Source organism: Dendrobates tinctorius, unplaced genomic scaffold, assembly GCF_039654945.1.
Source record: "Dendrobates tinctorius isolate UK_male_01 unplaced genomic scaffold, ASM3965494v1 ptg000007l, whole genome shotgun sequence".
Classification (NCBI taxonomy): Eukaryota; Metazoa; Chordata; class Amphibia; order Anura; family Dendrobatidae; genus Dendrobates; species Dendrobates tinctorius.
In genome coordinates, this window is record NW_027361675.1 from 582,668 (window position 1) to 608,602 (window position 25,935).

Below are 25,935 nucleotides of genomic sequence, written 5' to 3' on the forward strand. Positions count from 1 at the left end.
AGGGAGTTGCAGGAAGCCCAGGTCAACCAGGCAGCCCAGGACCTCCAGGGCTGGTAAGGTCTTAAAACAGTCTTATCATTAGAGAAAATGCAAAAATATGAAAATAATTAATCAATATTTTATTTACTTTTCACATTCTAGGGATTGAAAGGAGAACGAGGACCCTCCGGTGAAAGAGGTTTGATGGGTCTTCCTGGGGAACCAGGAGCCCCAGGACATCCTGGCCCTGTTGTAAGTATCACAATGTTTACAAAGACCATCCATCAATTTGTGAACAATGTCGATTATGAATCTGCAATCAGAAATGTGAATTGTAAAAATGTAAAGTGATTGTTCTGGATTAACATATTATTGAGTTATCCTATCCATGGTATAGGTCATCAATATGAGATCGGTGGGGGTCCGACACCATTCATTCTCACCGATCAGCTGTCATCTGGTACAAACACCACAGATCTGTACATTGTTTAGGGTCTGCTGCAGAGTACTGCAGTTTATTTCTCTTAGAGAACAGTGCTAGTCAACTCACTGTCAACGTAACATGAATCATAATGACCTGTACAATAAATAAAACAATGATGTTGGATTTGCTGTTTTTTTTCATTACTTCACCCAAAAATGATTAGTCATGTTCATTAAGGCCTGATCAGGGTTTGCCCATTAAGAGTACAAACAAAATAAAGGGAATGTTAAGTAGATATGGTGAAAGTCTTTTCTTGCTTTCATTAGGGAGAAACTGGAGCAGATGGAGCACAAGGGAAAGAGGTATGTGATGTTTAAAAAGTTTTGTCAATGTATTTGCAAGTAATGAGGTAATAATTATATGTATACATTTATCAACATGGATACAATAACTAAGTGTGTCTACATTTTATAATGGAAAGTTATCATATAGCCCACTAACCACACAATTCCCATATCCATCCTCTTGATCAGTGGTGGTCCCAGTGGTCGGACCCCCATTAAGCAGACGCTTATCACCTATCTTTCTACCTTCTATTTTCTGATCTGAAAACACATACAGAACAATAGTCTAATTTGATTTTAAAAAAATCTGCATGATCAACCTCAATTCACAAAATGTTCAGACACTGTGTAAAATGTAGAGAAAATAAGAATGCAAGGATTTGGAAATCTCATATAGCCTTATTTTATTCACAAAAGAACACATCACTTATCAGAAGTTGAAAAACATTTTTCCATTTCATTTGAAAAATAATTCATTTAGAAATTTATGGCAGCACATGTCAATAAAGTTGGGGCAAGACCATGTCTACCATTGTGCAGCATCCACTCTTCTTTTTACAACAGTCTGTAAACATCTGGGAAGTGAGGAGAAAATTGCTGGAGTTTTGAGAGAGGAATGTTGTTCCATTCTTGTTTGAGGATTCTAGATGCTCAACTGCCCAGGGTCCTTTTTGCTTCATAGTACTTCAAATATTTTCTATTGCACAAAGGTCTGGACCAACGATGGCCAGTTTATCACCCGAACTCTCCTTCTGCCAAGCCATGCTGTTGTGATGGATGAAGTATGTGTTTTAGCACTGTTTTGTCATAATATGCAAGACCTTTCTTCAACTATACATTGTCTGGATGAGAGAATATGTTGTTGAACAACTCTATATAATGTTCAGCACTGATAGTTTCTTTCAAGATGTATAAGCTGCTCATGCCACAAGCACTAATGAAACCCTACCCCTTCAAAGATGCAGGGTTTTGAACTACGTGCAGACAACAAACTGGATGATCCATCATCTCTTGAGTCCACAGGACACAACATCTGAATTTTCCATAAAGAATTTCAAATTTTGATCCCTCTGACCACAGAAAAGTTTTTTATTTTGCTTCAGTCAATTTCAAAATGAGCTTTGGCCCAAAAGAAGACAGCAGAACTGTCTTCATATATGGCTTTTTCTTTGCGTCGTAAAGCATTTGTGGACTGCATGTCAAATTGTGTTACCAGACGACTTCTGGATGTATTCTTGAGCCCATGCAGCGATTTGCATGACTGCATCGTGCTTGTTTTTAAAGTAGAGTCATCTGAGGGCCCATCACGAGCAATCAATATTGACAGTCAACCTTTTCCGTTGTGCACATGGATTTCTCCATAATCTCTGAATCTTTTGATGATATTATGTACTGTAAATGGTGGAATATTCAAACTCATCATAATTTTATGTTAAGGAACATTTTTCTGGAAACTTCCACCTGATGAAGACGGATCCTCCGTCGAAACGCGTTGTGGTTTAAACCAATCTCTTGTCTAAGTCTCTTTCCTGTGCTCCTAAGACCGTTTTCCATTTTCTCATTGCTCCTATCCTCCATTGGAGGTTTTCGGCTGGAGCTGCGGTGGAGACCTGACATCCTTGTTTGCCCCTGGGTTGCTTCCTAAGCGCTCCTTTATGACCGCTTATCACTGACTCTTAAGCTCTTCTTATACACAGTCCTGTGACTTGGTTGAAAGATTGACCCTCCAAATATTTTTCAGTAAACCACCTCCTTTCTACCCTTGTGTTAACCCTGTCCCCAATGTCATGGTCCAGTCCGGAGTTTATCTTCTGCTGTCTTCACTCCGGACTGGTCATGCGGGGGTTAATCTCCCCAGCCTCGTTCTGGAGCTAGCTGGGCTATTTCAATCCCTCACAGCCTGCTGACCAGTGTTAGTGATAGCTCAAGCTTGCAGTTTAGAGCCGCTGACCCTTGTACCCTGGTGATCCTCCTGCCTTTGACTGATATTCTCGTGTATGACCCGGACTGATTTCTGACCCCGTCTCTTGGTATTCGTCTCTGCTGTTACGTTCCCTCTCTGGCATCTGACTCCCTGGCTTGCACTCCGACCACGTATTTTGTCTCACGTTTTGGACCCCGTGCTCATGTTCTGGCTTTGACTCTCGGCTTTGGTATTTTGACTACGTGTATTGCTGCTCCTTCTGGTACGTCTGCTCCTGTTAGTTTCTGACTCGGTTCGTCTGACTATTCTCTCTCGTTACCTGTGGCACCTGTGCTGTTGCTCAGGGTTGCTGCTCTTAGTGTATAACCTCTCTTCCCTCACCAGCTCCCCCTGGTGGAGGTTTCACTACACCCAATATCTCTAAGGCTACTTTCACATTAGCGTTTTTTTAGCACTGCGCTTCGTGCGCAATAGAAACGCATGCAAAAAAACGCATCATGCGTTTTGCATGCGTTTGCGGTTTTTAAGTGCATGCGTTTTAACCAGTTTCTAGCCATGTTAACTCTTAAAACACATGCGATTTTAAACGCAGGTGTGCGCATGTACATGCGCACACCTGCGTTCCCATAGACTGTAATGTGATTTTTTTTGGCTCATTCCGTGCGCAAGCGTTTTTTTGACACAGGTTGGACGGACCAAAAATGCAACAGGTTGCGTCCGGCGCGCCTAGGTGCACACTACAAAAAACGCATGTGCACGAAAACGCATGCAAACGCTAGACCATGCACCCCCATGTTAAACATAGAGTCGCATGGCGCATGCACATGGATGCGCACGATACGCTGCGCTAAAAAAACGCTAATGTGAAACCAGCCTAAGATGTGCTTTTGCCATTAATTTCTAAATGAGTTGTTTTTTTCAAATTTAATGAAAAAATGTGTAACATTCATCTTCTGATATGTGTTGTGTGTCCTGTTGTGAATAAAATATGGCTATAAGAGATTTCCAAATCATTACATTTTTGTTTTCTTTACATTATACAGAGTCTCAACTTTTTTTAACTGAGGTTGTACATTGATGCTGTTGAATGTGATTTTCCATCTTGATTTTTCTGCAAATTTCACCAATTCAGAAAAAATTTCTAAAATTTCAGGCAAAAAGCAATAGATTTGGTATATTTAAAGCGTGAATTGGTGCTTCTACATCCCATTTACTTGTAGTGCGCTGTACATTTGCTATGCAAATTAGTGAATGAGTCCTCCAAATTCAAAGATACATGCAAAAGAATGTTTTTTTCTCCCTTATTATGTACTTGCCTTTGTTCTCTTGCCATGTCATTACTCTTTACTCAGAAAATGTGTGTATGTTACAGAAAGATTGTATGTAAAGCTTTTAATCTATGCAAACAAATGGCTTTCTTTCCTGCTGAACAAATAGCTGTAAACAGTAAAGGTACTGTCACACTTAGTGATGTACCAGCGATCCCGACCAGCGATATGACGCTGTCAGGATTGCTGGTACATCGCTAAGTGGTCGCTAGTGAGCTGCCACACAGGCAGATCTCACCAGCGACATCGCAGGGGACGGGGGTCGCTACTTACCTGTCACACTAGGCGATCCTGCGTCCTCCCGCCCGCGTCCACGCTCGTCGCTCGTCTCTCCACAGGAACCGCCGCAGGAAGCTGACGACGAGAAACAGTCCAGCCTGTTCTCGCGCGATCAGCGATATCCAGCGGGGGAGCGGGTTGTAGGTAAGTATCACACACAGCGATATCGCTAGCAATATCACTATAACGTCACAAGTTATAGCGATATTGCTAGCGATATCGCTTAGTGTGACAGGCCCTTAACAATATCAGCACATAAATTGTTACAACTTTTATATACACACTTTCTGAGTCAGCAAAGAATAAAAAAAATAATCAATGCTGACAAAAAGTACAACAAAAGAAGCATGAATACAAGCTTTAGGCTAGGCTCACACGCTCAAGTTTATACGAAATGTTTGATTCCTGCATTTTTTGTTTTTCGTTGATTTTTTTTTTGCACTAAACACATAACATCTCACAGAAGCTTGCAGATTACTGATCTCTTTGATTGTAAACTTTTAAAATATTTACCAATTCTCCAATATTCTCACTCTACCTCTCAATGCCAAGACACAATGCAAATACACTCTAATGTAAAAAAAAAGCCAAAAGGTAGATAAATTCTGTTGTATTGTGCATCTAATTCTAAAGATAAGTCATCAAAATCACAAGGCCAAACAGTTCTTTACATTTTTTCCAATTTATGTAAATAAATCGTAAAGGGATTTGACATTTTTCTAGAACACAAAGTACCTTCGAAAATATTGAAACATATAGAAACGCTATATGTCCTTAAAATCATATTTGTTTTTTCTTTCTATACTTTTGGCTGGGTCCTTTGTTCTACTCTCTGCATTTATACAGCAAACTGGGTGGTCCTGATCACCATTCCATGTCTTAGAATGTGCTGACCAACAATTGTAATGTTACTAGGGTTTTCTTTACTCGCTAGGCTTCCCGCGCACTCGTTTCTTGCTGTGACAGCCAATTGCTGCTTACTGAATGCAGAGTAGAGAGCATAGCAAGCAAGCAGAGAAACACAACAGACTTTTCAGTCCATGTCCACCCTATAAGCCAAGGGTATGTACACAAAGCGACTATCATACACCAATATACCTGCTTCATTTTTTAAACCAAAGATGCTTCAGGAAAATCTAGGTGGTGTTTTTCCAGAAACCTGTTTTCTGATGTCTCTTTGGGCGTCTTTTGTGGTGACTCTACTGTTGGCGCTTTTTTTTCAACATTCCATATATATAATGGTGTCTTCCAAGCGGAAGGCACCAGAAGAATAAACTGGTAAGTTCTTTTAGATGCCTCACAGCTTTTTGATATTACTATATGTTCATCCTTTTTGTCATTTTTAGCACTTTTTCTTGCGGAATCAGCATGAAAAAGACATCATGTGCATATACTCTAAAGGAGTGGAAACATAGTTTCCCTGAACAGGTAGACACAACCATCATCGTAGAGGTGAAGAAATAATGTAGAACATCTACTGCAGCAATATATGGTAAACATAGAATGGGGATGCCATATTTATAGGGGTTATAGGTGAAGAATGATACAACTCTGAAAGACCAAGTATACTTGTGACTTATGATTTTAGGTTTAGAACAAACTGAGCCACCAATGTGATCCTATGGATACTACTTCAATCACCTTACAAATTAAAAGTTACACAACTTTATAATACATTTTTGGTTTCAGCTTTTCAACAGTTTCAAGATTTTGTTTATGTTGATGACACCATACCTGAGTTGTACTTGGGAAGTACTTCCCACTACCCGCTTAGGCACAGTGTATCAAAGGGTTAATTTGATGACTGCTTTACATAAATCATATTGCTTCTTCAACAGGGTTCCTCTGGTAAGCCTGGAATTCCTGGAACCCCAGGAGAAAAGGTCAGAGGACAACCTAAATGTATTATGTATATCTTTTTATTTGGAATTGTTTCAATGCTGCATCCCTTACACTTTTATTTTAGGGTGAACCTGGAGCACCAGGTCCTGCAGGATCTCAAGGGGAGAGAGGAAGACCTGGACCACCTGGAGATGGTTATGGAAAGAGTTCATCTGTAGGTGTTGTTGGGCCTAGAGGACCTGCTGGAGAGAGAGGATCCAGTGGCCCTCCAGGACAACCTGGTCCTCCAGGAATACCTGGATCACCTGGAATAATGGTAAGCAATAACTTGTTAAACCTCAGAATCCTCACTAATCTGCATAATAGCACAATCTTGTTTGGGGCAATGTCTCATACTGCTGCTCTACTCACATGCAAAACTGTTACAGCTGCATCTACAACAATGGCAGTGTGATCATGAGGTCACATACACAACACATTAGCCCACGATCAGGAAGAGCAGTGTTTTGGATGCAGCTCACCTGCGCTGTGTCCAAAACATTGTGTTCTACATTAGAAGCATAGTGGATGGGATTTATAGGACCGGTCTGAAGGTACCTTTCTTGCGCCGGGTCCAGAACTGTCGGGACTGTTTCCACTGTTATCCGGGAGAAAGCTTAAAGTGCCAGATCAACCTTTGCACTTGGCAGCAGGGGGCGTGTCTGAGGCAAAAAAGCAAAAGCAGGCAGACTTGGTGGGAACTGACAGCATGCAGCAGGGGGAGGTGAGTGCTCCGTCCCTCGAGCATCGCAGCAGTGCAGGCCCACGCTCCAGCATCCCCGCTGAACAGAGATATATGGTGTGCCCATTGACCTCCGCAAAGCAAGGTGCCAAATGCTCCAGGCTCATGCGTATGACGCGCATGCAACCTAAGAAGTACCGGGTGTGTTACCATGAACTGAATCCTAACACCCCAGTGCATATTTGTCGGGCCATGTTGGGCTCCAACATTGCTGTGGCCTGTGCCTTACCCTCCACAGCGCCCACTAGACTGAGGATCTCGCAGGAGACACCAGAGACTCACAGCTGCCAGAAGGATGCAGCTCGTCGTTGTCTCCAGGACTACACCGGATTAACCCCCGCTGACTGTTGTTGGCGCCAATGCTTGTTTCGTGGACGCTACAGTCTGGAAGTCGTTGGATCGGATAAGTGATACCTTAAGATCTGCTACCGTCATTGTCCCCTGCATTTTGTCCAAATTGCATACTTTTTATTACCTGCTACCTGCATTATCCCTGTTTACTCTTTATCTCCCTGCGTGGAGTACCTATCTGTTAAAGTAAAATACGTTAACCCTTGCTCTGTCTCCTGTCCATCACTGCATCCAGCAACCTGCTAGTCTCTGCTGCGGAGTTTCACCCACAGCCATTCACTAGATGCGGTAAATCCACATGGTTCAATTGTACACATGTAGATTTAACTGCGTGATTAGAACGCAATGTTTGGATGCAGAGAAAATACACCTGTGTCTAAAACGCTGCTATTTCCTGATCGTGGGAACATATCCTAGGTTCACATTGCATTAATGCAGTCCGCTCAACGCATAGCGTTGGCGGACTGCATTAATGCTACTCCTGATTTGTGATCGCGATTGCGCGATCTCGCTAGCGCAGATGCTTCATCTGCGCTAGCAGTGACAGACCCTCGGACACTGCAGACCGCATCCGAGGGTCCGTCACAGAATGACGGCATATCGCTAACGCATGCCGATTATGGCATGCGTTAGCAATGCGTTCGTCTATAGAAGTCTACGGGTGCGTTAACACATCCGTTATATAGCGTTAATGCTGCTATGTAATGGTTGCATTAAACGTACACCCTTAACGCAATGTGAACCCAGCTTAACAGTTTATTCCTTAGCTAGGTCATCTATTATAAAATCCGAAAAAAAATTATACTACATTATACTACACATACAGTAACTCTATTGCAGGAAATCAGAGTTATGTTTCATGTATAAATCCTTCCGAACATAATGTACCTGTTCACTGAAAAATTTTATTAATGCATTACTTCTTATCTAATACTGTGTAAAAAATAAACTTTTCTATTAACAGGCAGATCCCATCAATTATGATGAAATTAAAAGAATGATTCGACAAGAGATGATCAGACTCTTTGATGGTATGGTCTGTTATATATGAATTTTTATATAAAGTCAAATCCTTCAGTAGTTATTGATAAGCCAAATACTGCTTGTTTTACTAGAACGGATGGCTTATTACACTGCAAGAATGCAATTGCCAGTAGAGATGGCTGCCATGCCGGGAAGACCAGGTCCTCCTGGAAAAGATGGAGCACCAGGTCGCCAAGGTACACCAGGCTTACCTGGATCTCCGGGTCAGATTGGACGTGAGGGAAGACCAGGAGTCCCTGGAATGAGAGGTATATAAATTCTGTATATAGCAATATACATATACTAATTTGGTATGAATCTAAAAGATACATATTTACAGTCAAGTAACTGAATATTATTCTTGCTTATTATGGATCTTTGGAGACTTGCTGTAAATCTACATTTTATATATGATAAGACTGCATTTTATATAAGATAAGACTGCTCCGAAAACTGATAGGTTGGTAGTACAATTCTTTTCTAATTTTTTAGGTGAAACAGGACCAAAGGGAGATAAGGGTACAAATGGTATTGGCATCATGGGTGACGTGGGTTCACCTGGACCACCAGGTACTGTTTAGTTTTATTCTGCCATGCATAAAGAGTTAATATTTATGGACAAATAGTATGCATGCTGTTCAGCTATAAAGCATTGTTTGTACAAAAATAGTACATGCAGATGTACCATATGTATTGATCAAGTTGATGTTCACCAGACCCTAAATGCTATGCTATGCTTTTATGCAAAGTTGGATGAAACCTGGTCAGCAGGAGTGCAAAAACAGGGGCTAAATTAGTAATCAATCTTCTTTTATTAAATCCACAACGCGTTTCAACAGGTAATTCTGTCTTCCTCAGGTGGCAGAATTACCTGTTGAAACGCGTTGCGGATTTAATAAAAGAAGATTGATTACTAATTTAGCCCCTGCTTTTGCGCTTCTGCTGACCGGGTTTCATCCAACTTTGTATCTCCTTTCCTCATCTGAGGCACCCGGCTGGAGCTGCATTTCATCACCTAAAGCTGTGCTTGGCTTGCGCTCCCCTGTGACCGTCTTACCTTGTCTATACTATGCTTTTATGACATTGTTGAACAGAACTTACTCTACAATTTGCTAAAATGTTTAAAAGATAAAGAGGCATCAGGAAAGCTCTAAATGAAGACCTCTCGATGGTTTGGTAACTCCAAGTCTGAGCTATTGGTATTGCTTTCCTGTATCCCCAAAGCTTGTTTTTATAGAAGGGAAGGTGTGTTTTTAGTGGTTATTAACATATGGAATCTGGTATCAAAACAGTGTTACAGTAAAATGTATGTGTTGCCCATTGCAATCAATGACAACTCAATTTTAATTTTTTAAACTTCTGCTGAAAGAAATGTAAGCTGGACTCAAATTGGTTGCTCTGGGCAACAAGGACAGTATTACTATGTAGATAGTATTCATAAGTGAAGCCTGTAATAAAGAAGAATAACCATCATTTTAACTTTTATTTCATAAATAAATAGTTCATCTAAAGATAAGAAACTATGTAATACATATGATCAGATAAATCTGCTTCTTTTCCCCCTTGGACTGATCTTTCATTCTCAAAATTCTCAATTCTCAAATAAAATCTGTATTCAGTGAAGACAGATTTTTACACTACTGATATAGGAGATGACGGTTGCTATTGATGAGATTCTATGTAGAGGGGAGGAGAAAGGAAGGAAGAGCTAGAAGGAGCAATAAGCAGAGACCTACCCTTCTCCTCTCCCCATTAGAAAGGAGATGACCATTACTATTGCTGAGATTCTATGTATAGGGGGAGGAGAAAGGAGGAAAGATCTAGAGGGAGCAAGGAGCAGAGACCCTCCCTTTTCCTCTCCCCAGTACATAGAATCTCATCGGTAGCAACCGTCATCTCCTATATCAATAATATAAAAATATATCCTCACTGAATACAGATTTTACCTGAAAATTAAGAATTTTCAGAATGATTGAGCAATCGAGGAGGGAACAAACGATTTCTCTCCTTAGATTTAATCCAAAGTTTCTTATCTTCACATGTACTATTGATTTATGAAATAAGAATTAAAACAACGGTTACACGGCAACATGCAGCAAGTCATGGAAAACTTGTAAAGGGAAATCCTGCTGCACATTACAGGACCTCTGTGATTTTTCAACAAGATGAACAGTCCAAACAGAAAGCAAAACTGCTTTGAAATGGATTGAATAGTAATACTAAAGTCCAAGACATAGTACAGATGTCAATCCTAAAAAAAAATGTTGTGACTGGACTAGAATATAGCTGATCACTCTCAGTTCCCATGCATATTGACATAGTATAAACAATATACATTTTAATTGTATTTCAAGTAATTTATTAATCTATTTCCTTTGTAAATTGAAAGTGTATGTACATTGGATATTTCCTGTAAAGGCATCTATACAACTGTTTATAGAGTTTTAAAATTTTAAGTACATTTTTGCAAGAAAAATATATATTATGTTTCAAGATTATATTTTCAGTTGTAACCTTTTATGATTCTCTTTTCCTTATGAATTTAGGACCACAAGGTCCACCTGGTTATGGCAAATTGGGCCCAACAGGACCAATGGGACAACAAGGCATTCCTGGCATCCCAGGACCACAGGGGCCAAAAGGAAATACAGGAAAAGATGGGAGGTGCAATCCATCAGACTGTTACAGTATGATGTCAGTGCAAGAATACCAACCAAAGAACATGAAAGGGCCAGGACGATAAGAAGCCAATATCTTGAGACCCACAACAACTGTCTACTGGATCAAGTTCAAAGAGCTGTGTTCTTTCCTTACCAGAGTGACCATCAGCACTTTTTTTGGATACATTTATTTCTATATATTGCTCCGTATCAAGACATTCTGGAAAAAAAGGGAGAAATATGTTCATGCATCATGTATAGGTTTTTCCTTATTTTTTTATATTGGTTATTATGTTCTGCTCCCCTTTATTTTTGTTTTTTTACTTTTCTGTTGTTTCCTTATGTTGTCTCAAAACACATCATCAAACTGTTCAATTCTTGATGTCAATCAATACACTTCATTGCCTAAAAAAGGTGCTTTTCAACTGAAGTGTAATGTTCCCTACTTCTGTTTTAAATACTGCAATATATATACAGATTTGGAAACTAAGGAGAACCATTTTTGTTCCTTACTCATGCAGTTTTATCTCACATGTTCTGCTCACTATTTTGCCTATGCAAACCCTTACAATTTCCCAGTTTTTGACACAAGAAGCAAAATAAGAACTATATGGTGATCACTTAATAGATCTTGTAGGGAAATTCTACCCAAAACAGTTTATTGTAGCGTGAAATTTGATTCATGTTTCACCTTTAACTGTTTTACTTTTTATGGCAAACTTACTGGGATTGCCATGCTTTATTCTTTGGGGACTTTTAATCAAAATGTATCCTGGCTAAGAATTATGAAAAATTAAGAAAAATGCATTATAATTGTTTGAACCCAGAAGATCCTGTAATTGTATTTGATTAGCGAGATTTTAGCAACATAATTCCCACTGTCTTGCTGCAGGTATTCAATTCCCCTTTTAAATGCAGTTACTATTACATTAAAACTGTATTTTGTTTTGATTTTCATCTACATTACCCCATTATATAGCAATTTTATGTAATGTTAAAATAGGTCAGTTTTTATATAAATATGTGCCTTCATATATGTTTAGGTGTATAGATCACTTTCCAGTCCAGTGAAGCAGGACCTTAAGTTGCATTTTGCTCTTGTCATGTTTGCCTTACAATTGTTACCTCAAATGAAAAAATAAGTAGGCTCTATTAGAACATTTAATCATAAGACAATGAGTAGACCTTCAAATACAGATCTGGTCTCATTTTGTGTCCAAACAAGCTTTTCAATTCTGCAAAAACACAGAGATAAGTGCAATATTCATCATACTACCAATTGTGTGCATACAAAATAATACAAAAAAAAAAACCCAACAAACTACAATAGCATGTAAGAGTTAGTCTTAAGCTGGTCATACACATAAAACTAAAATATCTCCCCTAATTTAAGTTAAAGGGAACCTGTCACCCCCTCCAGGCATTTTTAAGTAAAAGAGCCACCTTGTGCAGCACTAATGCTGCATTCTGTCAAGGTGGCTCTTTTATTTGGCGTCCCTTCCACCGCAGAAAGAAGCGTTTTTAAACTTTGTCTAAACCTGATGTTTGTCCGGGGGGCAAGTCTTTCCCCCTCTCTGACAGCAACGCCTCTCATCCATCATTCATTTCCTCCTTCAGTCTTTGCTCCACCTCCTCAGCGTTCATTTGAAATGCTTTTGAAATGAACGCTGAGGAGACGGAGCAAAGACTGAAGGAGGAAATGAATGATGGATGCATAAATACCCCAACCTGGCTGACAACCCTGAGCCGGACAGGGCAATAGCGCACCTGGGTCCGACGCAATAAATTAAAAGCCGCTCACCGGATGATCCAAGCAGCCCAGGAACCTCTGCCCGCTAACAGCCTCCGTCGCCACCGCTGCCTATAGCTCTCCCTGGCGGCTTACATAAAACCACGATTACAGCTGAATCTGCTGCCGAGGTCACACAGCCAGCTTTACATAGTCATAACCCTCATTCTGTCTCCAGACCACCTTTAGTAACAGAGCTCTTTCCCAGCCTCAAAAAATAAAATCAACGTGCAGACACACGGGAGAGGGTCAGTGGTCCCCCACTCTAAAGCTGGAGTCACACATAGCGACTTACCAGCGATCCCGACAACGATATCAACGTGTCAGGATTGCTGGTAAGTCGCTATGTGATCGCTGGTGAGCTGTCACACAGACAGCTTCACCAGCGATCAGCACGCCGACGCCAAGGTGAGGAGCGAGCCCAGGAGCAGCGGACAAGTGTGCCTGCTGTTCCATGCCTCCATCAGCAGAGGGTGCGCCTGCATCCCCGGCCTCTCCTGATGGTGTCATGCTGCCTCCTGGTCCCCAGCGTGCATCAGCAGCAGTTACACACTCCTCGGGCTCCTGGTCCCCAGCGTGAGGCGGCGGCGGCACCTGTAACTCGCTGGTAACTAATGTACACATTGGGTATCCAAGGGACGCGTGTCCCTTAGATACCCAATGTGTACGTTAGTTACCAGCTGATCGCTGGTCTCCCGCCTGTCACAAGCAGCGATGCGTGCTGGCCAGCGGGAAAGCCGCGACGAAAAAAATGTCCAGAGGTTTCTTGCAGTGATCAGCGATACCGGCAGGGGGGCCGGTCGCTGATCGCTGTCACACACAGCGATCTCGCTGGTGAGATCGCTGTTGTGTCACAAAACTTGTGACTCCTCAGCGATCTCGCTAGCGAGATCGCTATGTTTGACGGGGCCCTAAGAATTCTGTCACTTTGTGTGATAAACTTTAACTCATTGACTGCCCTGTGTTTGTGGTGAATCTTTTGATGCAGACTCTAGTTAGCTTTACCAGCTATCTGGTGTAGTCCCTCATCTGCTCCTCAGTCATTAACCACTGATATTACTTTTGAAATGAACGCTGAGGAGGTGGAGCAAAGACTGAAGAAGGACATGAATGATGGATGCAAGGTGTCGGTGTCTGAGGGGGAAAGACCTGCCCCCTGGACAAACTTCTGGTATGTCCGACAAAGTTTAAAAACGCTTATTTCTGCGGTGGAAGGGACGCTAAATAAAAGAGCCACCTTGACAGAATGCAGCATTAGTGCTGCACAAGGTGGCTTTTTTACTTAAAAACGCCTGGAGGGGGTGACAGGTTCCCTTTAAAGTTTTGGCTAATGAGTTAGTTATTGTGAGGCATCTCAAAGTACCAGGTAAACCATCCATGCACTCTGAATTAACAATTTCTTATTATTGTCACAATACATTGGAATCATTCTCAGAGATCAGAAATATATTCGCAAAATGCAGTATAAATTTTGTAGAAGCACATTGGAAATAAGCTCACGAATTGGTCTGAAAATGATCTACTCATAAAATGTACTGTATCATATTATTGCTGTTGTCATATTTTGTTCTGTATACAGCTCTGACAAAAATTAAGAGACCACCACATCAAAACCCTGTCATGGCAGCTCATTCTCCAGACCTGAACCCCATTGAAAACCTCTGTAATCAAGAGGATGATGGATTGTCACAAGCCATCAAACAAAAAAGAACTACTTACAATTTTGCGCCAGAAGCAGTGTGAAAGACTGGTGGAAAGCATGCAAAGACCCATGAAAGCTGTGATTAAAAATCATGGTTATTCCAGAAAATATTGATTTCTGAACTCTTCCTGAGTTAAAACATTAGTTCTGTTGTTCCTAAAAGATTATGAACTGGTTTTCTTTGCATTATTTGAGGTGTGAAAGCATTTTTTTTAAAATGTTGACCATTTCTCCTTTTCAGAAAAAAAAAAAATTATTGCTTCGAATTTCGGAGACATGTTGTCAGAAGTTTGTAGACTAAAAGAACAATTTACATTTTACTCAAAAATATACATATAAAGAGAAAAATCAGACATCCTGAACATTTGGAAGTGGTCTCTTAATTTTTCCCAGAGCTGTATTTGCAGGGAAGCATGTACACATACTGTGTCTTGTTAATTATTAAGCCATTTTATGTTTTGTTCACCTTTTCTAAACCTTTGAAAAAGGGCTCCTTCTCTGAAAATATAGTTATTTCCTCCTGCCAGCCTTTATGCTACTTTTCTTCAAGTCTATACATCATGGTTGGCAACAAATTTCCTAAAATTTCTATAATTGTGACATCCTGCTCTGAATCCATGTCATTGTTAAAGAGGTATTTGTGTATCAGCAATGTTCTACAGATGCGTTGTTGTGCAGAAAACTGTTATGTAGATACTTTTTCCATTACAAAATTCAAATATAATTTATAATATTCTGAAACGTGGCCTCTATTGTGATTTATGCTGGTGAGTTCTGCATGTTATCTAAGGGTATGTGCACACGCTGCGGATTCTGCTGTGGTTCCGCAGCGGATTTGGCCGCTGCGGATCCGCAGCAGTTTTTGCTGCGGTGTACGGTACCATAATATCCTATGGATATTAAAAACCGCAGTGCAAATGGTGCAGATTTTTCAGCGCGGTTTTCCTGCGGTTTCTAAACTGCAGAAAGAATTGACATGTCAATTCTTTCTGCGGATTCCACTGCAGTTTGCTATCTCCTCCATTGTGGAGATGAAAAACCACAGGGCAAAACCGCAGGCTAATCCGCAGGTAAAACCGCAGGTCTTTTGACCTGCAGATTTACCTGCAGATTTTACAAAATCCGCGCAGCCAGATCTGCAGCCCAATCCGCAGCGTGTGCACATACCCTAAAGCACCATTCCAGAGGGTTTTCTTTTTATTGCACCACTGGAGTGTTGCTTTAAATGCAAGTCCCCTGCACAGGACTGAACTAGCCATCTGGCATTTCTGGCAAATGCCAGTAGGGTCTGTCTGTAATAATAAAGTAACTTGGCACTCAACTGAATTGTCCCTTTTAAGTGAAGTTTTAATTTATGTGCAGTCCTACAAAAAGATGTTTCGGCCTACACTTGGCCTTTGTCAGCCCGACTGCTGTCTATACAGTATGAACAAACGTATGTCCACGAGCAAAATAATTTTTTGTAAGTTCCTGCTTCCAAATATGGTGTAGGCATATAGCAGGCCTCCAGCTACCCTATCAAGGCAGGAGAGACGGTGAATCGGGCCCATAGTGAGCAACTATTGACCACACAACTCCTATATCCGGGGAGCTGGCTCAGCCCTTCTTTCTCTTTACTATGTCATCCACTGTCTGTCCAGCTCTCGCACCTGCACAGAAGGGAACAGGAGCAGCGCAGCGCAACAGACTGGATGACATACGAGACGTCAGCCACGTCAGTAAAGGCAGGAGGATGGCAATTGTGGGGTCAGAGGAGGTGCTGAGCAGGGACCATAGACACTCATCAGAATGGATGCTGCTGATTAGCTTACGAGAAGGAGAATGATTATTTTCTTAAGTTTGCGAGCGGCTGGAATCTTGCAGGATGGCCTTTAAATGTGGCTAAAAGACAGTGGCTACCGGTCTTACAGATTAAAGGGAGCCTTTCACCAGGCTGTCCCCATATAAGGTCCGGCCAGCATCTGTACGCCCTCACATATAGTGTTCTAGAATGCTATCTATATTTCCTCAATCCTCTATGCAAGGCACAAAAAAGAGCTTTTATTATACTCACAGACGGCGTGGTCTGGACATCTCTAGTCTTGATCTGGCGTCTACCCTCTTCTTGTGATCGCTGTCCCACTTCGTGTGGATGATGCATCCTACATCATGTATTCAGTGTCCTGTATCGCACTCCTGTGCAGGCGCACTTATCTTTGCCCCACTGAAGTCAGAGCACAGTACTGAAGTGCGCATGCGCCGGCTTTACTTCTAGGTCATCAGCGCCCTTTGGCCTTTCCCAGAGCATACGCACTACAGTACTTAGCTCTGCTTTCAGCAGCCCAGAGAGAAGTGCGCTTGCACAGGAGCACAATGGATGACACTGTGTGGATGACATAGGACTTGTCATCCAGATGATGCAGTAATGGAGGATGGCGATCTTAAGTCAAGACCAGCTATGCCTTGGTGAGCACCACTGGTGAGTATAATGAAAGGTCATTTTTATGCCTTGCAGAGGGGATTGGGGACAGATTTACAGCCTTCCATATAGAGGCTGCCTATGGGGATGCATTACCCTATAGAGGCTGCCTATGGGGGCTGCATTATACTATAGAGTCTGCCTATGGGGAGTGCATTATACTATAGAGTCTGCCTATGGTAGTGCACGATACTATATGGAGACCTATGGGGAGTGCATGATATTATATGAAGGCCTATGGGGAGTGCATTATACTATATAGAATCTGCCTATGCAGAGTACATTATAATATGTTGAGGACTATCTGGAGTATTATGCTATATGGAGGCTATCTAGGGGGCCATCATACAGTGTGGAGATTACAGTGAGGGGGCCATCATATAGTGTTGGAGCCATTTAACAGTTTGGGGGATATTAAGGGGTCAGTATATATACAGTGACGGGGAATTATACTGTGTATAAGAGAGCATCATACTGTGTATAGGAGAGCTGCACAGGCGGGAGACTTGGGACATTATTAAATGCAAAGTGGGCACTTATTATTATTGGGGAACTCAGGTGACTGTGACGGTCAAAGGTAATAGAAACGAAAGAGAAAGCGCTACCGAAAGTATGCACACTACACCATGGTACAGTGGAATAAAGTGAACATAGCTTTTATTGGTACACAATATGAACAGGTGCAGATAAAAAACAATTAAAACATGGACTCGGTAATAGGTACCTGCCAAAGCATGGAGAAAAGAATATCAAATGATAATATATATCACAATAATCAGTATAAATATACACAATTATAATGTACATATATGGTAAACCTGACAAATGATGCCTAGGAGGAAAAAGGAATAAATACAATAATCAATAAAGGATTCCCTAGCAGTTTGTGAGTGGTGACTCACAGCATGATGTAAAAATGGAATAAATCATGCATGAAAACCCATGTTGGTATAAGAGAAGGGAGCTGCAAAAGGATAAAAAAAATTCATTTTTTCTCTGATGGAAAATGAAATCCAAAAAGATGTGATGACCCAGATTAAAGGGCTAGAAAAGATGTGACAAAGTAAGTGAGGTATATATAATAATAAACCTCAACCCCAGGAGCAGAGGAATCCAATGAAACCTCCCCAAAAAAACCCCAGACATGGAACAGGACAGTGGGTATTCGCGATACCTATAGAATCCCCCATCTACTTTAGGATTGCCGAACCCATTAAATGATGACTCGCACACCTTTATTGGATAAATTGGCCACAGCAGCCTTTTATTAACATTTTAACAAAACATTTACAAAACAATGTTCCCAAAGGAGGGGCGGTCCTCGAGGCCCTAAAATTGTAACTGCCACAGGTCAATGACCCCATAAACCTTGTCCCCAGTACGAGTCCTGCCTCTAGCCGTGAAGCACCAGCTCAGAGACCCTAATAGACTCAACCGGACAATATCCGCCCGAAATACCCGCGTATTTCCGCTTCCATTCCTCAGTGTGACCATTATGTTCTGATCCACATTAATCCGCCCAAGGGGGAGTCCAGGACCTTACAGATCCCCCCCCCTCCAAACCGCCGTTTCCTGGCACCACCAACCTCGAGGACCACTCCCGCCACGCCGAGCTGCCATGACAAATATACAGAAATGCAAAACATTTGTTAGGAAATCAGAATTCTTAGCCCACTATACACCCCATATCTATGGATCCTGTAGACAATTCCACCATAACCACATAAACACGGGTGGGTGGGTGGGAGCTTGTTCCTACGGTAATGGGGCACCTAAAATGGTTGCCCCACTAAGATGGTGACCCCCTCTTATAGTCCCCCCCACCTCCCTCCTGTGCCCCTCCTACCCCTCCAAAGCCTCGTCCCCTTGTTATTATTCAAACATTTAACCCTTTCTTTACATGTCACCTTCCAATAGTTCCCCTCAACCCTGTCATGTCGTCCTCCCTTTGATGGCCTGCGGCCCAGTACGGCCTCACTTGACAATGGGTATTCGCGATACCTATAGAATCCCCCATCTACTTTAGGATTGCCGAACCCATTAAATGATGACTCGCACACCTTTATTGGATAAATTGGCCACAGCAGCCTTTTATTAACATTTTAACAAAACATTTACAAAACAATGTTCCCAAAGGAGGGGCGGTCCTCGAGGCCCTAAAATTGTAACTGCCACAGGTCAATGACCCCATAAACCTTGTCCCCAGTACGAGTCCTGCCTCTAGCCGTGAAGCACCAGCTCAGAGACCCTAATAGACTCAACCGGACAATATCCGCCCGAAATACCCGCGTATTTCCGCTTCCATTCCTCAGTGTGACCATTATGTTCTGATCCACATTAATCCGCCCAAGGGGGAGTCCAGGACCTTACAGATCCCCCCCCTCCAAACCGCCGTTTCCTGGCACCACCAACCTCGAGGACCACTCCCGCCACGCCACCAACGCAAATGTTCTGACCCCTCAAACATTTGTGTCCCGCCACACTTTTAAGCCTTTCTCTATGCCCTCTTGGATTGCCAAACACCATAAGTCCAATCCGATCGCATTCAGATGAATCCCATCCTTCCTCCAATAATCCCCTTCCCCCGATTTCAAATCCATGTGGCGCACCACTATTGCCCCATTCCTTGCCATAAAATGGGACACTGTGCGATTAACCTTTATCCTAGCCTTATTCACCCCTCGGACCGATCTCGCCCCGCACCACACCTTCCTGGGGACGATGTCCGACCAGACCACCAAAAGCTTTGGAAACATGGACCACAGCCTCAACATGTCAAACTCAATATCCCTTATTAGATCCCTGCATGGACGCTTCCCCAAATTGTTACCCCCTAAATGGATTAGCAGCACCTCTGGAACTCGATTTAGGCGAACGAACCAATGAAACTCAGGTAATAGCTGCTTCCACACCATACCCCGTTTACCGATCCATCTCAATATTGCTAAAGTCCTTGGCACACCAAGCTGCCTCCCATCCGGACGGACGTCAGCTCTCAACGCTGCCCAGAATACAAAAGAGTGACCCATTATCCACACGAGCAGCTGTCCCGACTCTGAAACAAATAAGAAAACAAAACACCATAACCACAATAAGTAGACCTTGTGGACAAACACTAGACCAAATTAGGGCGTACATATGAACGAAACCTCACCGATTCCCACCGACCAATCCTTCTTACGATGTCCTCTCCCAATCCCCTCCTTGCGGCCTCCGTAGCCGCCCCAATCCGAAATGAGTGACCACTGTATTCCCTTGCTGGCAAGCCCCCTCTTTCCAAACACCGCCTGAATATCGTTACGAATTGAAAGTGAGACAGGAATGAACCATCGCCATGAACCAACAACGGGTCTGTAAACGATCTCCCTCCTGTTCCGAAAATCCTCATGCAACTCACAGGGCATAACGGAGACCCGCTCACCTCAAAAAGTACCACCCTACAACCTTTACCATCCCTATCTGTCTTAGAAAACCACAGAGTTATTTCCAACCGATCCCCAAACACGTCCACATCTTGTCTAAGCAGCCCCCCTTTTTTAAAACGGGAAGGACTCACCAATTCCCCCAACCGAAATGCCCCGAAGAACGTCAAAGAAAATGCCAATTTAAACAAGACAACCTCCTCCAGCGAGGCACATACATCTTTCAGATGCTCGCCTAAAACTAACAGTACCTCATAAGATACCGGACGCCTCCTGTCCGAAACTCTCCAGTTTCTCCTCCATCCCTTTACTGCTTGCAAAACCAAAAATGACTTAGTTAGGTCCCGCAACCCCCTAAACTTAAAACCAAAAGCCAATCCTGACAAAAAATTATTAAGCTTCGGAACCGACCAACCCGATTCCCAACTATGACCCAATAATAACAGTAATTTGCTCTCATCTTCCAAGCCCCCACCTAACTTTAGCTTCCAATCTTCCCAAACAGGCCAAGTTTTGGAATAATGAGACCATGTTCCCGCTGCCAGCGACCTGTAAATCAATTCTCTTACTGCCCTGACAGAAGGCTCCATAATTCCTCCGGGCAGACCAACCCCGTGGATTCCGCTTGAGGCGTCAGTTCCCGAAATCGATCCCACTGCGAACAAAAAAGAGCTTCAAGAATAGGATACCTTACTGTAGGTTGGGACTCGGCCACAACCCAGAGGTTGCAACTCAAACCCACCCACACCAAGTGCTGCAAAATCTTGACAACGATCTGATTGGGGGATGACAATGAATTTATGGTCTTTACCGCTCCCAACGACTCGCAATGGAAACAAATTTTTTTGTTGCATACCAACTTTCCCCATAATGATAGAGCCACCACCACCGTGAAGATCTCACACACGACCTGATTGGCCATCAACTCCGTTGGCCATCGTTCCACCAACCACATACCGCGTAAAAATAAGCAAAAACCTTGATTACTGGTTGAAATTAGCATACCCAGTGAGTCAGCCGACACCACTGGTGCCATCCAAATCGACTTCCCGTTGTAAGATTCCAAAAAAAGCGCCCAAACTCTGAGGTCAGCTTTCAACTCCCTTCTCAGCCGTATAAAATGTGACGGCGATGTAATCCCAACCGTAGCCAAAGAAAGCCTCCTGCAAAAGGCTCTCCCCATTGGCATAATCCAACAAGCAAAGTTAAGCTTGCCAAGCAGCGATTGAACCTCTCTCAACGTTGCCTTCTTCAAACCACACATCCGGTTTACCGCAGCCCTCATATCCAAAACCTTATCCTCTGGGATCCTACATTCCATAGCAACGGAATCAATCTCGATACCCAAGAAACTCAGTGATGTGACTGGGCCTACGTTTTTTTCCGCCGCCAATGAGACTCCAAATTTTTTTTGCCACGCTCTCCATTGTGTGAAGCAAAACAGAACACGCATTCGACTGCGCCGAACCCATAAACAAAAAGTCGTCCAAGTAATGAATACAGGAGCTAAGGCCGGACACTTCCTTAACCACCCATTCCAAAAATGTGCTAAACGTTTCAAAATACGCACATGACAACGAACACCCCATCGGCAAACAACGATCAACATAAAACCCCCCGTTCCAAAAACACCCCAACAAGTGCATGCTGTCCGGGTGAACCGGAAGCAAGCGAAAAGCCGCTTCAATGTCCGTCTTTGCCAGCTGGGCTCCCTGGCCGCATTCCCTGACCCAATTCAACGCCAAATCAAATGATGGGTATGAAACTGAACACATCAGCGGGTCGATCCCATCATTAACTGACAAACCCTTTGGGAATGAGAGATGATGTATCAACCTGAACTTGTTCGGCTCCTTTTTAGGTACTACCCCCAATGGTGAAACTCTCAAGTTAACCGCTGGTGGGGATCCACACGGCCCGGCCATCCTCCCCAACGCTACCTCTTTATTCAACTTTTCTGTGACCACTTCAGGGAATTCTCTGGCAGACTTCAAATTCTTGGTTGACAACTTCACCTCAACATCAACAAAGGGGATCCGAAACCCGTCCCGAAAACCATCACATAACAAAACCGCTGCCTCTTTATCCGGGTACTCATTTAGATACTGCACCATCTCTGACAGGCGCACTGGAGTGACCCCTTTTTTCAAATCCGTCAGACCCTCTTTGTTTCCCACCCCTAAAGCACTTTGCTGCCCCGTGGCTGCCTCCACATGAAGAACACTCATGTTTGAACTTACATTTTGTCCCGAATTTACAAACGCCGTCGTTAAAGGAGAAGCACAGTCCCTTTTGCAATGCCACCGAGTGCCCTGACTGCCCTGAACCCCCGGTGCCCCCAGAAAAAAGCTGTGTTCCCTGTCCTGATTTGACTGGAGCCGTTACTCTCATCCATAGTGCTATATCCTTGTGGTCCCAGCGGATACTAGGTCTAACTGCCTTCCGCTGGTGGAATTGTTCATCATACCTAAGCCAACCTTGACCCCCATACACTCTGTAAGCCTCCCCAATGGCATCCATAGAACAAAAAAGGGATGAACAATTTTCCGGTGACTTCTCCCCAATAAAAACTAGCTAGTATAGCAAATGCCTGCAACCAATTTGAGAATGTTTGGGGGATGAGCCGAAACCTCCTCTTTTCCTCATCCTCTTTTTTAGAATCATCCCTCCGAACCCTGTCCAAGTTAAAGCGATCCAATGGGAGCAACGAAAACATTTCCACGTACTCCCCCTTCCAAATCCTTTCCCTAACCTCCTGCTTCAAGTGTGCCCCTAAAGGCCCTTCGAAACAAACGTACACCTCCCCTTTCGCAGCGTCATCTAAGCGCACAGCGTCATCTTTTCCCTTCTCACCCCCCTCGCCTATCGCCCCTCTTCCCACTGATTTGACCCCCACCAGTACCTCACGCACCTCAGCGCCTGGTATTGGCCCTAATGAACCCGGCGGCCCGTTACTCCCTGATAATGGACCCGTGGAAACTCTGCTCTCCAGTAACTCCCTATCCCTCGTTGGCCCTAGCCAAGCTGACAGCGGCGACGGCTCCCCCAGACCTCTCCCCGCATCCCATGATCTAACCAATTCTCTCAGACCTTGAAAAAACAACCCCATGCCGGCACTAGCTCCCCCCGCAGACAACTCCCCACGCGCATTCACATCAGAGGCTAATGACGGCTGCAAGTAATTTACGGAGTTCCTCTCACCTAGCTGCCTGGGTGCTGTGTTCCCAGCGGCCGCCGATCCGGGGTCCTGATGTCCTTGGTCCACGCCTGACGATCTTCTGCCCATGGCAATAGCTTCCAGCGGAGCTCCATGCAGCCGGCCAGGTGTGACCGCTGCATCCATCGTGGGCGTCAGACGCTGACTTGACCTATCCTGTCTCCCTGACAGCGCCGGGTAAGTAGTATGCTGTCCATGGGCCATGGGACCCACCACCCCCCTCCCAGCTGCAGCACCCCCCCTTCATGCTGGAAGCCCCCTTGATACCCCACACCCCCACCCTCTCCACTATCCCACTCAGGCATAAGGCTTTGTCTGTCTTCCAGAATCACTGCAGCAGTAGCAGCAGCAGCCATATGGTGGGCGGGTGTAGCACTCTGCCACTCACCAGCAGCTCTGTGTTGCTGATCATGTAAAGCTGCAGTCCTCTCATTCAGCCGTGCAGCCTGGTGCACGCTGGATTGTCCTGCTGGCTCAGCGCTCCCTTCCCCCAGCGCAGCCGTCCCCTCGTTCAGCCGTGCAGCCTGGTGCACACTGGGTGGTCCTGCTCTCCTGTCCCTGCGCGCAGCTGCTGTGTGGGCAGATCCTCCCCTCCTGCTCCCGGGTGAACGCAACGTGATTCTGCCGAGCTGCACCCTTTCCTTGCTGGGCACCAGCCGCACCATCTCCAGGTTCCCCAGCGGCCATAGACGAATGTGTGGAGGGGGAAGTCGACACCTCCCCACGCTGCAGGTCCCGCCTCGACACAGGATTCCTCCCAGCTCTCAGTCCCCGTGTCCTAGGCCTGCAGCACGAGGCACCAGCTGGAGGGTCCCCGGAGGGGTTCCTAACACGGCGCCGGACCCGGGGGGTTACCTCTGGGCTGAGGCGCTCCGGAGGCCTGGCTCTCCGAGGCCGTCGCCCGTCGCCCTGACTTTGTGGATGAGTGGTCCCCCCTTCCTGCTACAGGCCCTGTAGTGATGCCTGCAGCCATCCTGCGCCCCTGGAGCTCGCAGCTGTTCTCAGCTGCTGAAGGATCGCATCAACGTCCATGATTTAAGGTAGGATCTGAGCTTGTTCCTACTGTAATGGGGCACCTAAAATGGTTGCCCCCTAAGATGGTGACCCCCTCTTATAGTCCCCCCACCTCCCTCCTGTGCCCCTCCTACCCTTCCAAAGCCTTGTCCCCTTGTTATTATTCAAACATTTAACCCTTTCTTTACATGTCACCTTCCTATAGTTCCCCTCAACCCTGTCATGTCGTGCTCCCTTTGATGACCTGCGGCCCAGTACGGCCTCACTTGTTACAGACCCAAATAAGGGAAGCGGTTTACCAAGAGAAATCCATCCATGCACAGATGTATACGGCAGGACCCATGGAAGAGCCCAAGAAAGTGGCCCCAAGCGTATCGCTGTATCAAGTACAGCTTCGTCAGGGGAAGTACCAAAATTGTGGACCAACAGCATATAAATACCTTTAGTAATTGAATGAAAGACACACCAGTGTGAATGGCCCCTGGAGCAAGCAGGGAGGGGGCGCTTAACCAGCAAGGCGGAAGTGGGAGGAGTAATACGATGAGCAGACATCTCTGTCTCACCATGTAAAGAGCTCATGCGTCCAGTGGGAAGCAAACCACAGACGCTGGAACGCAAGCAGTCAGGAACCAGGAAGTGTTCCTGTACCTGTAGCGCATGCGATGGACGCCAAGAAATACCAGGCAGGGCGAATAAGCCAGAAAGTATTCCTGTATCTATAGCGCATGCGTTGGACGCCAAGCAATACAAGGCTGGGCAAATAAGCCACAAACCTGTATTAAGCCAATTGGTCAAGTGCCATAAGAACCTACAGCGGACACACAGAGTCACACCACAAGCATACCAATACAAAAGGGACATGCATGACACAAACATACAGGGACCAAGAGAAACACATGAGAAAAACAAAATAGTTTTATTAATGGATATGTTAAACAATGTGTGCTGATATATTGAAACCATTGCCGGATAGTAACAAAATAGATTGTTTAATAAAATACATATCTCAAATAAGGTCAACCTGTGTATAGCAGCAATAATTAATAAGGCAAAAACATGAATGTAGCAGCAATATTTGATACAAGTGCCAAAATAGCACTTTCAACAAGGAAGATTTAGGATTATCATGAGGTAGATTTAAAGATGCAATGTCCAAGACAAAAAATGGGTCCGTGCATATCAAGCAACAATGATTGATCCAACGGACCAATAGAAATGCCAAACTTCGCCCATAAGGCTTGTGACAGATGTGTATATGATTAGCAAAAAACACAAATTAGAGAAGCCCCCCTAAAAGAGGTGGAGGGGGGAAGGGAAAAGGGGGAGGGGGGGAGAGCAAAATTGGATCCTATGCAGCCCCACAGATAAGGAAAACCATGCGAATAATGGAACCAGGGG

General features: G+C 44.0%; 2 protein-coding genes and 1 long non-coding RNA gene across 3 annotated transcripts in view; 2 read left to right on the forward strand and 1 right to left on the reverse strand.

Annotated features, from left to right (window-relative positions):
- Positions 1–12,256, forward strand: part of COL16A1 (collagen type XVI alpha 1 chain) — a 375,234-nt gene extending 362,978 nt beyond the window's left edge. The window contains exons 63-71 of the mRNA XM_073571772.1: positions 3–53; positions 142–231; positions 730–765; positions 6,117–6,161; positions 6,245–6,436; positions 8,217–8,283; positions 8,368–8,544; positions 8,768–8,845; positions 10,822–12,256. Coding sequence (XP_073427873.1) covers positions 3–53; positions 142–231; positions 730–765; positions 6,117–6,161; positions 6,245–6,436; positions 8,217–8,283; positions 8,368–8,544; positions 8,768–8,845; positions 10,822–11,018 — 933 coding nt within the window. The 3' untranslated portion in view covers positions 11,019–12,256. The remainder of the gene's footprint in view (positions 1–2; positions 54–141; positions 232–729; positions 766–6,116; positions 6,162–6,244; positions 6,437–8,216; positions 8,284–8,367; positions 8,545–8,767; positions 8,846–10,821) is intronic.
- A 6,438-nt stretch (positions 12,257–18,694) lies between these two features.
- LOC141088941 (uncharacterized) lies at positions 18,695–22,534 on the reverse strand. Its single transcript, XM_073575191.1, has 2 exons — positions 22,143–22,534; positions 18,695–20,978 (listed from the first exon to the last, which is right to left on the reverse strand). The coding sequence occupies exons 1-2, from the start codon at positions 22,532–22,534 to the stop codon at positions 20,000–20,002; spliced, it is 1,371 nt and encodes a 456-aa protein (XP_073431292.1). The 3' UTR covers positions 18,695–19,999.
- Positions 22,535–23,838: 1,304 nt separating this feature from the next.
- Positions 23,839–25,557, forward strand: LOC141086078 (uncharacterized). Its single transcript, XR_012231503.1, has 2 exons — positions 23,839–24,563; positions 24,743–25,557. It is a non-coding gene; the product is annotated as an uncharacterized lncRNA (long non-coding RNA).
- The last annotated feature ends 378 nt before the right edge of the window (positions 25,558–25,935 follow it).